Here is a 15,733-nt window from a genome sequence, read left to right as displayed (position 1 = left end):
ATAGACAGCCACAGCAAAGGGCAACGATGAACCCAATGGAAGAGGGTAATCCGACATAGAGAGCGAGTATGGGAGAGATACAATAGAGGAGAAAGACGACGAGAGCAATCCCAACGACATCACTCAGGCATTCAGTAACGAAGAAACTGGCATCTGAGGGTGCCTCGGGCTCGGCACTAGCGCCAATGATGAAGAAGAGAAACATAAAACTTCCCCAAAAAATCTGGTCGTCGTTTAAGGGGATCTTGTTTAGCCTTATGTACACGACCGCTGCAAGAACGGCCAACACGATGATTATGTGCATGATGATGATGACGTAAAGTATTTGCTTCTTGGACCTGCCGAACCACAAAAAGATACCGTATGCAATCAAGACATCATTAGTTGGAAATCTAATAGGAATATAGGAACCATAAAGAAAAATAAATAAAAACAATCACCAATCCACTCACCATGTACATTTAGGTTTAGCCATCGTTTTGCTCTCCTCCATGATGATGAGTATTGTAGAACAAACTATATAACAACACAATTTGTCTGTTTCGATGTTGCATTTACTTCGTAACGTCTCGACTTTGTATTGACTCGGTCTCTTTTTAGGCTTTCTTCCCGCAAACCCATTTACGAGCTCCTTTGTTATTCCCTCGCTATCCTGAAATCCTATGATGTTCTGGAAGATGGATCACTTCAGTACGTACTGTCATTCATTTCCCCCAAGCTCTGGCTTAAGACATGCATGCCCGACTCATATAAGGTGGGCAGAGGTGCAATGCCCGACTCATATAAGCTCTGGCTATTATTTTTTTGACAATTTTTTATCTAAACAAAGTCCAAAATGTTTTAAAATTATCGATAGTCTTAAAAATAATACTTCGAAAATGCCTAGTTTTTAGCAAAAAAGAAATATGAAAAGGCCCAATTTTTTCAAAATGACGCATTTTTATAATGAAAAACCAAACATTTTTTTTTTATAATAATAATAGGCCAAACGTTCATTTAACCGTGAGAGCCACAAAAAATATAAAATACTGAAAAAGTGATTCTCTCAAATGAAACACTTTGAGAACTTTGTGAAAAATTTGTTTGACACATGTCTGAGCATAATGTATTCTGTGTTTATTTATAGTTTAAATTTTAAATAAAAAAAATTATACAAAACTTACTAAAATATATATATTTCAGATACTAATAGCAAGTCCAATAGGGGTATATAATTTTGAGACTCTTATATTTTTTAAACAATATATTATGTAGAATTCTAATTTGGGTTCTTATTTTTGACAAAAAAATATTTTCAAAAATATAATTAATATAAAGGTTTAAACGTTTTAGATTTTATAAAAATGAGAGAAAGAGAGAGAGAGGAAATGCATCACCTTCAGACTCTTGGATTTGGAAAACTATTCTTCGATTAAAATCAGTGGCTGAATTGTTTGTCAAAGTCATTGTGGGTAACGGTTATTTAGCAAGCTTTTGGTTTGGTTCTTGGACGCCCTTGGGACCACTTATAAAATCGTTAGGTCCTGCTGGACCGAGTCAGCTAAGTCTCCCATTGACTGCAAAGGTTAAAGAGGCCTTCAATCATGAGGGTTGGATACTACCTTCTCCAAGATCAGACGCTACTTCAGCGATCCATGCTCACCTTACCAATGTCCCAGTTCCCTTAAGTACTGTTACGATTCGAATCAAGAACAATATGAATTGGTCTCACAAATCTCACGAATCACTCTCTCAATCGAAATCAATGTGAAATCAAAGAATGAAGATAAAGAAAACAAGAACACAAGACACACAATTGTTAACCCGGTTCAGCGAGATCGGTGTGATCAAGCCTACATCCGGAGCCGAATCAATCCGGCAAATTCACTATCAAGCAAGGTGAATCTCAGCTCAAGCTCGAGCTTACAACAATGGTGAACTCTCTCTCTAAGTTTTCCTCACACTTGAACAAACTCAGAACCGATACAAAAGAAGAAGAAGCTTAAAAAATAAGAAAACTCAGCATCTTTATATATACCAACGAACCCTCCACTGCAGTTAGAAGTTTCGCATTTGGCTTCTTCTTTCTGGTTTAGTCACATTCCTCTAAACCGGAGATAACCACCCAATCCAACTCTTCTTGACTCCGGTTACGTCTAACCAAGATCAAATCAGGAATTGAATCAGAAACCTTCAACACTCCACCTTGATTCGATTCCTCTCTTGCTCAATGAACTTGCACTAACTTGGATTTAACCTTCAGCAAAGATGATATCACATCTTATTTGTGCTTGAGCAACTTTAGAAACTCTAAAGCTGCCTTAAGCTTTTGCACAGGAATGCCTTTTGTAAGCATGTCTGCAGGATTCACTGAAGTGTGAATCTTCTGAACATCAACCTCCCCAGATTCTATAATGTCTCTGATGAAATTGTACTTCACACCAATATGCTTTGTCCTCTCGTGGAAAGTGTTGTTTTTCGATAAGCATATTGCAGACTGTGAATCACTCCAAACTGTGATTTTCTCTTGACTATAACCCATATCTTCAAGCAACCCTTTCAGCCACAGAGCTTCTTTCACAGCCTCGGTAAGTGCCATATACTCAGCTTCAGTTGTTGATAATGCAACAACAGCCTGCAAACTCGATTTCCAACTTACAGTGTTTCCTCCAACTGTAAACACATAACCACCAGTTGACCTTCTTCGAACGAGATCGCCTGCATAATCTGAATCACCGAAACCTTCTATCTTCAGATCATTACCCTTAGTAAATGTCAGATTCAAATCACTAGCTCCTCTCAAATATCTCAGCAACCATTTAACAGCTTCCCAGTGAACATGGCCAGGTTTACTCATAAACCTACTCACCAAACCAACAGCATGAGCAATATCAGGTCGAGTACCCACCATGGCATACATCACACTTCCGACTGCACTTGCATAAGGAGTTTTATCAAGATTTACACACTCACTTTCATTCTTAACAGCTTTCAGTTTAAAATGTGCCCCAATTGGAGTATCCACAGCATGAGCTTTACTCATATTAAACCGTTTTAACACCTTCTCCAAATAACCAGATTGAGATAAGGTCAGAGTTCCTCCTTTTCTGTTTCTAGTTATATCAATCCCTAGGATTCTACTTGCTGCACCCATATCCTTCATCTCAAATTCCCTACTTAATCCTTCCTTGAGCTTATTTATCTCAGTTATACTCTTAGCCGCAAGCAACATGTCGTCTACATATAACAGTAAGTAGACAAGTTCTCCAGAACATACCTCTTTAACATATACACACTGATCATAGTCATTCCTGTTGAACTCTTGTTTGATCATGAAGGCATTAAACCTCTTGTTCCATTGTCTAGGTGCCTGCTTAAGTCCGTATAATGATTTCTTCAGCAAACAAACTTGATCTTTACCTGGATTCTCCTCATAACCCTCAGGTTGTTCCATATACAACGGTTGATCAAGCTCTCCATGAAGGAAAGCGGTTTTAACATCCATCTGTTCAAGCTCAAGATTGTCTTTGACAACCAATGACATTAGGGTTCTGATGGATATGTGTTTCACCACTGGTGCAAACACTTCCTGATAGTCGATTCCTTCTCTTTGTGTAAAGCCCCTTGCTACTAATCTAGCTTTATATCTTTCAGGTTCTACACCAGGAATGCCAGGCTTCTTCTTGTAAAGCCATCTACAATCAATAACCTTTTCGTTCTCAGGTCTATTCACGACTTCCCAAGTTCCATTTTTCTTTAAGGAACTCATCTCATCTGACATTCCTGCATCCCACTCTTTACTGTGCTTGTCTGTGATAGCCTCATGATAACATTTAGGATCTTCACAAACTACCTCTTCTGCAGTTATTAATGCAAATGCAAACTGTGAATAATCTGATAACTTGGCTGGAGCTTTAATCTCTCTTCGTACTCTATCTCTTGCCAACTGATAATGCTTTAAGCTTGCAACCGGTGCGTGTGCTTCTTCCTCAGGCTCGAAATACTCTGTTTCTGAGTCACTCACTTCCTCTATATTAGCTCCACCTGAATTTGAACTTTCTCCTTGTTCCAGCCCTAGTTTACCAAACTCAAGTAACACCTTATCACCTTTAACCTCAGTCGTCTTTTCATTCTGAACTTTACCTGTCAACTCCTTGTACATCATCTCTTCGTGAAACATGACATTTCGACTGATCACACATTTCAACTCCTCAAGCAACCAAACTTTATACCCCTTAGTTCCTTGAGGATAGCCCAGAAACACTCCTTTTAAAGCTCTTGGTTTAAGCTTTCCCTGATCTTGATGCACATAAGCGATTGATCCAAACCTTCTTAAATGCTTATATCCAGGTTTTCTGTTTAACCACAACTCTTCAGGAACATTATGATCTATTGCAGATGCTGGTGATCGATTTATCAGATATGCAGCAGTAGATGCAGCCTCAGCCCAAAACTTTTCTTCCAGACCAGATTCATTCAACAAACACCGGACCTTCTCCATAAGGGTTCTATTCATTCTTTCAGCTACTCCATTCTGTTCTGGAGTATAAGTACAAGTCCTATGTCTTTCAATACCATTCTTCTTACAAAACTCATCAAACTTAGAGTTACAGAACTCTAAACCATTATCAGTTCTAAGAATTTTTACCTTCTTACCAACTTGATTCTCAACCAGTTCCTTCCACTCACAAAAACGGTCAAATGTCTCATCTTTAGTCTTAAGAAACATAAGCCATACCTTTCTGGTCTTATCATCTATAATCGATAAGAAGTACTGTTTTCCTGATAATGATGGAGTGACATTTGGTGAGCCCCATAGATCTGCATGAACATATCCCAACACATCTTCAGTAGTATGTTTACCAACATTAAAGCTTAGTTTCTTCGATTTCCCCATAACACAGTGCTCACAAAATGCCAAATCCTTAATGTCATTCTTCTGTAATAATCCCTTACCAGTCAGAATCTTCATGTTGTTAAGGCTCATATGACCAAGCCTACTATGCCATAACACTGTACTATCTGTTCTGCCCTCTGCATTACAATTCTCACTGATAACTGTCTTACCTTCAAGAATGTACAAACCATTTTGCAGTATTCCAGACAAAGCAGTTATATTGTGCTTATAATACCTCACCTTTCCATCTCCACCTTCATGCTTATACCCAAGCCTGTCAAGAGTACCAGTAGAAATAAGGTTTCTTCTCAGATTTGGAACATACTTGACATTATTCAAAACCTTGATTGACCCGCCATTAGCTTCAATACGAATAGAACCTTGACCTTGAGACTCCACTGAATGATTATCACCAAGTAAAATAGTCGTTCCACCATTTTCATCAAAACTACTGAACCAATCCCTTCTAGATGTCATATGAGATGTACATCCAGAATCAAGAATCCACAGATCTTTAACCAGTTGATTGTTAACACTCAAAGCTTCTGAGAATACCAACTTATCTGTAATAACTCCTGCTTCGTTTTGGCCTTCATTCTCCATTTTCCTTTTTCTAGCATAACAGTCTTTCTTCAGGTGCCCAGTCTTCTTACAGAACCAACAGGTGACCTTCGATCTTGAGCCTGATCGACTTCTACTCTTACTTGTAAAACCACTCTGCTGACTTCTCTGCTGAGGTCTTCCCCTTTCAGTTGTGTACAAAACAGCGGATGTAGACCTTACTGACTCCTTTGACTCTGCCAGCTCTCGTTCTAAGGATTTAGCCGAAGAAACAACATCTTGAACTGACAAACTCTTGTTACCGTACTTGAGTGTATGCTTGAGTTGACCATAACTAGCTGGTAAAGAATTCAACAGCAATATAGCTTGCACTTCCTCTGACACCTGTATCTCCAAGCTACCAAGTTCAGCAACAATCTTCAAGAAGTCATCAACGTTTTGATCGATAGTCTGAGCATCAACCATTTTAAACGAATAGAAGTTCAACTGCACATAAATTCGATTTGGTAGAGAAGTTTCCATATACAGTTTATTCAACAATGCCCACATCTCAGCTGCTGTCTCACAGTGATTAATCTTCCTAAGTACCTTATCGCCAACATGATTAATGATAATTGTCAAAGCTTGCTGTGATTTATCGATCTTGATTGGATCTGGTACCTCCTTAGTTTGTGATGATGACGACTCTGATGATTCCTCTGGAGAAATCTTTTTTTCTTCATCCTTCGTTACCGGAACAGTCTTCGTCAGAGTAAAATCAGTTAGGATACTCTTTAAACCAAGAACCCCAAGCTGCGCCAATACTCTGATCTTCCATAGCGAGAAATCGCTATCTCCATTGAACACCTTGATCTCTACTCTCGTAGTTGTTGCCATCGATCGATTGAGATTGACGAGCGAACCAAGCTCTGATACCAATCTGTTACGATTCGAATCAAGAACAATATGAATTGGTCTCACAAATCTCACGAATCACTCTCTCAATCGAAATCAATGTGAAATCAAAGAATGAAGATAAAGAAAACAAGAACACAAGACACACAATTGTTAACCCGGTTCAGCGAGATCGGTGTGATCAAGCCTACATCCGGAGCCGAATCAATCCGGCAAATTCACTATCAAGCAAGGTGAATCTCAGCTCAAGCTCGAGCTTACAACAATGGTGAACTCTCTCTCTAAGTTTTCCTCACACTTGAACAAACTCAGAACCGATACAAAAGAAGAAGAAGCTTAAAAAATAAGAAAACTCAGCATCTTTATATATACCAACGAACCCTCCACTGCAGTTAGAAGTTTCGCATTTGGCTTCTTCTTTCTGGTTTAGTCACATTCCTCTAAACCGGAGATAACCACCCAATCCAACTCTTCTTGACTCCGGTTACGTCTAACCAAGATCAAATCAGGAATTGAATCAGAAACCTTCAAGTGTAAGGGTTTCTCTTCTTCACGGACTTGGAATGCTCTAAGACCACGGATGGAGGAAAAAGAGTGGTCTGATCTGGTGTGGTTTAAATTTTTGGTTCCAAGACAAGCTTTCAACTTCTGGGTGTCACACCTAAACAGACTACCAACTAAGAAACGGTTGTCCTCTTGGGTTATTTCTCCATCGCTATCCTGCACTCTCTGTGACTCAGACATCGAGTCCAGAGATCACTTGTTTCTATCTTGCAACTATGCCTCAGCCATCTGGCGACTTGTTCTCTCAAGAATTGATCCAAACAGAAGACTTCGCATCTCATCATGGCCAGAGATTCTCTCTTGGATTCGAGCTTCTTCTTAGGTAGCCCCGTCATTGCTTAGGAAAATCGTGGCACATGCAACAATTTACCACATCTGGAAGCAACGAAACAATAAGGTCCATCATCTTCTCTCTCTGCCACCAGCCAATACTTTCAATCTTTTGGACTGGGAGATTCGAAATATAATCTTAGCAAGAGGTCATAGAAAGCGTTTCCGCAATTTGATGTTGCTTTGGTTACCTTGATTTCACTCTTGATGATTTCCCAATTATGTTTCTTTGTTTTTATTCCTTTTGCCATGGTCTCAGAACTCTAGGTGATTACTCTTGTAAAAACCAGTCTTAATGAATTTCCGTGAAAGATCTAATATATTGAAAGAGAAGTCGAGAGAGCTCATGTTAACTCTCATAAATTCGACTACTCCTAATTACTATTTGGTTTGCTGATGTTATAGATTAGACTGGAACTAGTAAAATCTTATCTCTAAATACTAACTAAAACTAAAGATAAAAGGCAAAAGGCAAAAGGAGATCGGAAAGCAAAAACAAAAACTAATCCGATTAAGGAAAATAAAAATAATATCTAACTTTTCTCTCTCAGAAGTTCCAGAAAGTTAACAAAGAAAAAAAAAGTTATTTTTAAGTGTATACTAGTTTTGGAATAAAAATTTAAACTGGTGTTATTTTTGAGAATTGCAAAAAAAAAAGTATATACAAAAATTATTTCTAACAATTTCTAAGAGAAATTCCTTTAAATACCACTAAAAAGTTTTTTTTTCTAAAATACCACATTTTAGTTTTTTTTTCCAAAAATACCACAAAAGTTTGTTTTTCCAAAATTACCACAAACACAAAAAAATTGAATTTTAAGGATGTAGAATTTTTTTTTTTATGTTTGGGTTGACAAATTTAGTTTTAGCGTATAGTTTTTAGGGGTAAGGTTTAGTATTTATAATTTAGGAATTATTTTTTAGTATTAGAAATGGTATTTTTGGAAAAAAATATATTTTTGTGGTATTTTTGGAAAAAAAACTAAATTATGGTATTTTTGGAATAAAAGCTTATTTTAGTGGTATTTATGACAAATGTCCTAGTATATATATATATATATATATATATATATATATATAAACACAGAGTATTTGTATAACGTTCGTGTAGTAAAAGGATAGACTTTTAATTTTGTTAAGAGGTTTCAGACTTTTTCTTCTTTTGACTGTTGTTGCTGTTGCTTTGAACTACACTCAAAACAAATGTCTTCACCTTATTGAAATTGTCAGCCTTAGTCCCGCGGGGTGGACGCTGAGAGGGTTCAACGCAACTATTAAACTGGCCCTGAATAATATGCGGTGAGAACATCCATTTGTAATCATCATCCAACGTAACATCATGCAATTTTTCCTCGTAGTACTGTGCAGGTGACTTGCCTTTAGCAGCCGCTTTTTCTTCTTCTTCTTTTTTAAGTTTAATGTTAACAGCCGCTTTTTCTTCTTCTTGTTTCGTTTTGTTGTTAGCTGCAACTTTTTCTTCTTGCGTACTCTTCTTCCTCTTCCATAGGCTTCCGATCAGCATTGCAAGGAATCCATTTAGCTTTTCTTTCTTAGTATTTTTCTCCATCAAAGATATCTTTCGTTTTGCTTTTTTCTTTTGATTAGGTTTTCTTGAAAATAATTTGTTGAAAGGGGAAAAGTAAAGAATAGGGATACGATTTTTGACTCCGTTGGTTGCGGTGGTCCTTCAGGTTCAACTATGTTTGGTAGATATATATATAAACGGATTCCTGTGAAGTGTGTTTATGTTTTAATAAATAAAAAGAGGGAGGGAGAGAGAGAGCGCGAGAGATTTCGTAATGCGATATGTCATAATAATGTGTAAAATGGTGACGACTTCATCGTTGCTTCTAATTCTTGCTTTAACTACTTCATTCCATTGACTTCTCGTGATCACCATTTTGTCTTTTACAATTTATAGCTTTTTAATCTCCAAAAAAGATTAAGATTAACTAAGCGTAAGCGTGAGTTGTACTCTGTCATGGATTCAACTCCTGAATCGACAGCATATAATGAATACCCTAATCGAACTCGTCACTCATTACTCATATGCACTGAGGCTTCGCATAACCATGCGAGTTACAAGAGGTTAGAGGTAGGGCATATTCCAGACTTTGTATAACTCTTTCTCTGTAGTTTCTATATAAATAGGTGTTAAAAGCTAAAAAAAGGTTTAATATTTTAATGATATAGAAAAGAAAGGTTCTTAAGAAAAAAAAACCATTATCGTAGACTCAGTAAGTCAGTATGGATCAGATAACGAGTTGTCGACATTAATACTTGTCTCTTTTATATTTTCTCAACCGCCTTCACACTTGAACGGGTAAATCTGTAGCTGTAGTGTGTGAATGCACATCTCTAAGTATTTTTTTTAAGGTTTAAGTCAAACTAATAGTTTAATTATTGAAATTCTTGAATAGTTTAAGAGCAAGTCAAAAGAATTATAGTACATTGAGTGCGTGCAACATGTAAGTGTAACCTATCGATCTGGGCCATCTGGCTTATGTATTTGAGATTGAATGATTGATAATCGCTAATCTGTGTATTGAATCTTGCTGATTTCAATTTGCTGAAGAGTGTGAGAACAAAGATCGAAATGCACACTCAACGTTTACGAGTTTTTGGGCCTTTTGGCCTGGATACAATCTTGTACTTACAAGTAAAGTATGATACACGTTATTAATCTTGACCTAATATAATTTCCAAGAAAATAACTTCAGGCTATATTTATTATATAGCGCCGCACTTAATTGTGTTTTATTTAACACCGTTAGATCTTTGCCATCCATCTTTTTAACGGTCCTTCTGATTTTGTGATAAAACAGTAAAACCCTACCCGTCTCTGCGCGTCTTGTTCACTTTCAATCATCTTCGCCGGCAAATCTGAGATTTTTTAAGGTCTAGTTAAGGAATTATCACATGGCGGGGGCTAACGATGGGACAAGTCGTCTAAGGCCGAACCTACTAATAACGGGAACTCCAGGAACCGGCAAATCGACGACGGCTGCTGCTCTCGCCGAAGCCACGAATCTCAAGTATATTTGCATCGGAGATCTCGTCAAAGAAAAGAACTTGCACGATGGCTGGGACAGTCAGTTCAAGTGTCACATCATCAACGAAGACTTGGTGAGTTTCGTACTCCAACCCCCAAATCCCTAATTCCTAATTTCCTTATCACTCAAATTTATCTTTGTTTGATTTCGTTTTACATCTCAGCTTCTTTGTGTGGAATTGTCTTAGCTGCTTGTTTCAACTTTGGTCATAAGTTGTGTAATTGAATTGGCCATAGATAAAGCTTTACTCTTTGGAACCTTAGTCCTTACATTGTAATCTGTTACTTTGCTAGTAGCTAATCTTGATGTTACTTTCTTATTGGCCATTCAAATCATTTGGTTGGCATGAGACAAGCCTTTCTTAGCTAATTGTGTTTTAACTTGGACCAGGTGTGTGATGAGCTGGAAGATGTAATGCAAGGAGGAGGTAACATTGTGGACTACCATGGCTGTGATTTCTTTCCAGAGCGATGGTTTGATCGTGTTGTGGTGCTTCAAACTGAGAACTCCCTTTTGTATGACCGTTTAACTAAGAGGTCAGTAAATCGATTTCGTCTCTCTCTTCATTAAGAGTTGTTTTGCTTTCAGGAGGTTCTGATTGTGTTGTCAACCAAAACAGGGGTTATTCAGGAATCAAGCTTAGTAACAACCTTGAATGCGAAATGTACCAAGTCCTGCTCGAAGAAGCAAAGAAAAGTTATCTAGCGTCAAAAGTCATCCCGCTACAAAGCAACACAATCGAAGATATAACTCAAAATGTTGCGAGTCTGACTGATTGGATTACAGCTTGGCGACCCTGATGATCAATGCATCTGTAATGGTTTACAAGTTTCAGTTTTTTTAGTAGTTTCATTATATGGATTCTGAGTCTCGGATCTTGCTTGCATTTTATATACTGATAGTCTCTGAAGCACAATTCAGCTTGTGTATGCTCTTTTTTTTTTAATATTTAATGAAAAGAAAAAAGTTTTCATCTTTACAAATGTGAGAGCCTGTGTTTGTTCTAAATTAAACATGATTTAAGATACTTAACCTGGATCTGTGGATCATACTATTATTCCTTAAAGAGTCAATAGACTTCAATGCGTGTTTCAATTTAGTCACAATTTAATCACGTCCGGAGCTCGAAGCAGCGAAACAAGTAAGGGTACGATTAAACTTGAAGGAGAAAAGTCTCTGTCTTCTCTTAGTTGACGAGGTTAATTCCTCTTTTCTTCATTGTTTCTTACAATTTTGATTATAAGGATAAGCATCTGATCACATGTTGTTAGCAATTGGGGAATAAAATTGGCAAAGTTTTAATCTTTTGACTTTCAACGGTGTGTCTATAAGCTGTTCGACAAAATGACTCAGTGAGAAAGGTTTTTGTATGTTTAGGTAGATCTTAGAGTTTGATCTGTTCCCCTTCTTTGCAGGTGAAAACAATGCTGACGAAAACGTTTCTCCCTACATATCTTCTTGTTTCGAGGTGTTTCTCATCAGTTACTTCAAAGACACTACTTAAAGTAGGAGATGTTTTAAGAGAAACAAGAGTATTCTCAAGTGAAGATGTTAAGGCCTATGCTGAGGTGAGCCATGATTGGAACCCACTTCATTTCGATCCAGAATCTGCACGTAAAGCCGGATTTGAGAATCGTCTTGTCCACGGGATGCTTGTTTCTTCCATGTTTCCTCGTATTATCTCTGCCCATTTCGTAAGTTCTCTACTTTTTAGTTTGCAGTCATATTTTACCTTGGACCTGTCCTAATACTTGATTTTACAGAGTTACAGAAACATGAACTAACACTTTTGTTGCAGCCTGGAGCAGTATATGTATCTCAAAGTCTGCATTTTCGGTCACCGGTTTACGTAGGTGATGAAATTCTCGGACTGGTTCAAGCCACAGCTTTAAGAGCAACCAAGAATAAGTACATGTAAGCTATTCTAAACCCACTGGAATACAAAGAAAAAACATATTTATTTCTTTTCCTTTGTCATAACTTGACTCTCATTTCGTTTTGTTAGTGTCAAATTCTCAACTAAATGCTTCAAGAATCACAACGAAACTGTTGTTCTCGATGGTGAAGCTACTGCAGTTTTACCAACCCTTGAAATGTTGCAGCCAAGTCCTTCCGAATCTTATACTCCCTCTGTTTAGTGTTTCATAATATAAGATGTTATAGGTCTTGTTTTGTTTCAAAATATAAGATATTTTCAACTTTCTAGACAATTTTTTAATTAATTTCATATTTTCTAAATATTTATTTTATGCAATCTTGTTTATGATTGGTTAAACTTTTTAAAAGTAGACATTCCTTGTTATGCGTATTTTTAGCTAAAATATCTTTTATTTTAAAACGGAAGGAGTATAATAAAGAATAGTTCATTCTAAAATTTTATTCCAGAACTTGACATCTGTCACCTAAAAGTTATTATTTGTAAAAAAAAATAACTTGAATTAAAGTAATATATTATAAGATATTCAATTTTTCTTCTACTTTTAAATCATAATTTCCAATAATATTTTTTTTGTGTTTTATTTAATAGAAATAATTCACATAATATGATTATTAATTCTTTTGTAATTTCATTCTAATTATAATAAACTAAAGTATATTTTAATATTGAGTTTACTCTAAAACTTTCTTCTAGAACTTGACACATGTCACCTAAAGAGTTAACATCTGTAAAAAAACAACTTGAATCAAAATAATATATTTATAAGATGTTCAATTTTTCTTCTACTTCTTAACCATAATTTCCAATAATAATTTTCTGTTTTATTTCTTCACTTTAATAGAAATAATTCACATAATATGATTATTAATTTGTTTTGTAATTTCACTCTAATTATAATAAACTAAAATATATTTTAATATATAAAATTTCTAAATATTTATAGAGAAATAGCTGAATACATATTTCGTTTTAAGAGAGAACAAAATATATATTTAAAATTACAATTTGGTTAGCTTGAAGTTCCTGTCATTTATTCAAACCAAAAACATCAAAATAAATTTATTTTTATGATTTTTTTTCACATATTTTAGTAACTTACATATTCTATCAAATATTTTGCAACTCTCATATTTATGATCATATCCATATATTAAGGCACTAAATTTTATCCTGAGTTATAAAAAAAAAACATCCCAATAGAAATATCTAAACTACTTAACAACCTAAAGTATATCCACTAACAGCACTTTCTAATTTTCAGAATCTTTTTAACTTCGAAATGATTTAACATAGTTGATGGAGCCTCTACACGCACGCGAATACCTCAAGGAGTTGTCTGGTAGCTCCGGCGATCGACAAATCCGGCACAAATCGACTCCATCGTCGTCTTTGTCATCAGTTTCGTCTCCCGTCGTCGGAAAAGATTCGTCGTAGCCACCGATCACTCTGCATTAACAATTCAAGATTCTTTTGTTTTAATGACTTGATAAAAATCCTAATCCAATAACACTAGATTTATGAAAATTTAACTTAACTTTTTACAAATCTACAACTAATAACACCAAATTTTTAAAAGTTTTAAAAAGTCTTGATTGAATAACAACATATTTTACATAACTTTTAAAATCATTAAAATTCTCATTAAATCCTAAACCAATACCTCCTTAGACTTTGGCCATAAATGTTTTGCAGTTTTTAATTGGTTTATAGTTTTTGGCGTTTAGATTTTGGCTTTTTGATTTTAACTTTTAGTTTTTGATTTTTGGTCTAGATTTTAGTTTTACAAAATCTTAAATGGTAACTTGTTTAGTTTTTATTTTTATTTTTTATATATATATATATATATTTTAAACGTTTTTAAGTTATTATTTTTTAACTTATTGTTTTGGGCTTTTTTTCTTAAATGTAACGTAAATTTGTTTTAGAAATCCACAAAATTTGGGTTTTGGAATCTATAAACAAATAAGCAAAATCACTTAAAATCTAGTTTTCTATTATTTAGGAAATCTTAATCTACTTTCCTAGAATCTTGGCTAATTAACTAGTTTTTACCAAATCAAAAACTAAAAACTGGTTCAAAATCTACAGCCATTCAAGTCCCTTTTTTTCTCAGACGAAACAAAAACGAGAGAGAAAAAATGGAAAAAAGAGGTATTAGTTTTAGATCAATCCTCATTAACTCTCTCTGGATCACTCTCACTGGAATCCTCTTGTTCAGTCTCTCCACCACCAAAAACCACAACTTTGGTTACATCAAATTCTTTTCCATAACCGGAACGTTACTCATAACCTTACCTTGGATAATCCAGCTTTTGGTCACTTTTGTTGTAATATTACTGCATAAGACCAAAGGTTACAATCTTATGTGGATTGTTCAGTCACCAAAATCCAAAGAAAAGAGTCATCACACTAATGTCGCCACCACTGCTACTGCTACTACTTCTTCTTGTTCATCGCCTCTTAACTCTCTCCAGGTTCTGAAGAAAGGTGATGTGGATGAGTACGAGATTAGGATTGTGATGGTGCTGATGGTCCTAGAAGTCCAAAGGATGGATCTTCTGCAACGCCTTTGGAAATGCTCAAGGAGATTGAACAAGGAAGAAATAACACTAAGCTTCTCACTAATGGATCACCTGTTGCTGCTTAAACTATGACTCTGTTTCTATGTTCTGTTTTTTTGTTTGTTTGTGTGTTTTTGTTTTTTCTCATTTCTGCTGGTCTGAAACTTGTAGTGCTTACAAGTTTTCATTAGTTTAAATGAAACTTATTGCTACAAACCTTCTGAATTTTATTAATCACAGATTCACATTAAAACACGTTGAGAACGTACTAAACCAATATACAAAGATCCATTTACATTGTCTGAAACCATAGTATATTGAAGAACCAAGAAAGTTCTTAGACTCTCACCTTCCATCTCCGTATGTGATCGTAGTAACAAACATGGAGTTATGTGGGGAAGGAGGAGAGCTTGAGGGTGCTAATGAGCTCCTTGAATTGAAGACTGAATCCAGCAAAACCGGAGTAGATGCTTTGATTTGTATAGGGTCTCCACTTAAGAGCTTGATGCTTTGATTCTTCCCTTTAGTGTCTGAAAAGTAAGAGGCTGAAGCAGACTCTACAGAATTCAGACTGTTGATGTTTATACCGACATGATTCTTGTCGATATCATCAAACTCTGCGCTTTAAACTGTATCAAGCTCAATAGCTAGAAGCTGAGAAGAAGGAGATCCATTTGTTGAGATGTTGAAAAGTCCCAAGTACTGAGTTGGATATGCTTGTGTGAAGTCTATGGAAGAAGATACAACAAAGGCGATACCATGGCCACCATCAGCTCCTGGTTTAGGCACCAACGCGCACACAAAATGAGTTGAAAAAGAGATTTTCTTAGATGAATCAAACTTGAATGGTTTCTTGAAGAAGGCATGACCCATTGTTATGAGCCAAAGCCTTAGCCTTAGCTCTAGTAGTAACCCCTGTAGTATATGCTCAAGAACAAAGAGAACCAAAGAGAAC

The 15,733-nt window shown here is 35.9% G+C and overlaps 2 protein-coding genes and 1 pseudogene across 3 annotated transcripts; all 3 read left to right on the top strand.

Moving 5' to 3' along the window:
• On the top strand, nucleotides 10,006-11,194 carry LOC104762141 (adenylate kinase isoenzyme 6 homolog). Its single transcript, XM_010485375.2, has 3 exons — nucleotides 10,006-10,351; nucleotides 10,669-10,814; nucleotides 10,898-11,194. Exons 1-3 carry the CDS (start codon nucleotides 10,145-10,147, stop codon nucleotides 11,076-11,078), a joined length of 534 nt encoding a protein of 177 aa, XP_010483677.1. The 5' UTR covers nucleotides 10,006-10,144; the 3' UTR covers nucleotides 11,079-11,194.
• Nucleotides 11,275-12,455, top strand: LOC104762140 ((R)-specific enoyl-CoA hydratase-like). 2 transcript variants are annotated; one of them, XM_010485373.2, is made up of 4 exons: nucleotides 11,275-11,425; nucleotides 11,694-11,972; nucleotides 12,077-12,192; nucleotides 12,284-12,455. In XM_010485373.2, exons 2-4 carry the CDS (start codon nucleotides 11,703-11,705, stop codon nucleotides 12,414-12,416), a joined length of 519 nt encoding a protein of 172 aa, XP_010483675.1. In that variant the 5' UTR covers nucleotides 11,275-11,425; nucleotides 11,694-11,702; the 3' UTR covers nucleotides 12,417-12,455. The 2 variants fall into 2 exon arrangements, with proteins under 2 accessions (XP_010483675.1, XP_010483674.1); XM_010485372.2 differs by having other exon boundaries at nucleotides 11,275-11,476.
• On the top strand, nucleotides 14,356-14,864 carry LOC104762139 (annotated as a pseudogene).

This window comes from Camelina sativa, chromosome 18 (assembly GCF_000633955.1).
Source record: "Camelina sativa cultivar DH55 chromosome 18, Cs, whole genome shotgun sequence".
Classification (NCBI taxonomy): domain Eukaryota; kingdom Viridiplantae; phylum Streptophyta; class Magnoliopsida; order Brassicales; family Brassicaceae; genus Camelina; species Camelina sativa.
This window is presented reverse-complemented; position numbering and strand designations above follow the sequence as displayed.

What these genes read in the sequence shown, in the direction of transcription:
- LOC104762140 (XM_010485373.2), top strand. Translation starts at nt 11,703, where the DNA reads ATGCTGACGAAAACGTTTCTCCCTACATATCTTCTTGTTTCGAGGTGT. An exon ending in GTATTATCTCTGCCCATTTC is followed by an intron (nt 11,973 to 12,076) that starts GTAAGTTCTCTA and finishes CTTTTGTTGCAG; the next exon opens with CCTGGAGCAGTATATGTATC. An exon ending in GCAACCAAGAATAAGTACAT is followed by an intron (nt 12,193 to 12,283) that starts GTAAGCTATTCT and finishes TCGTTTTGTTAG; the next exon opens with TGTCAAATTCTCAACTAAAT.
- LOC104762141 (XM_010485375.2), top strand. Translation starts at nt 10,145, where the DNA reads ATGGCGGGGGCTAACGATGGGACAAGTCGTCTAAGGCCGAACCTACTA. An exon ending in ACATCATCAACGAAGACTTG is followed by an intron (nt 10,352 to 10,668) that starts GTGAGTTTCGTA and finishes AACTTGGACCAG; the next exon opens with GTGTGTGATGAGCTGGAAGA. An exon ending in TATGACCGTTTAACTAAGAG is followed by an intron (nt 10,815 to 10,897) that starts GTCAGTAAATCG and finishes CAACCAAAACAG; the next exon opens with GGGTTATTCAGGAATCAAGC.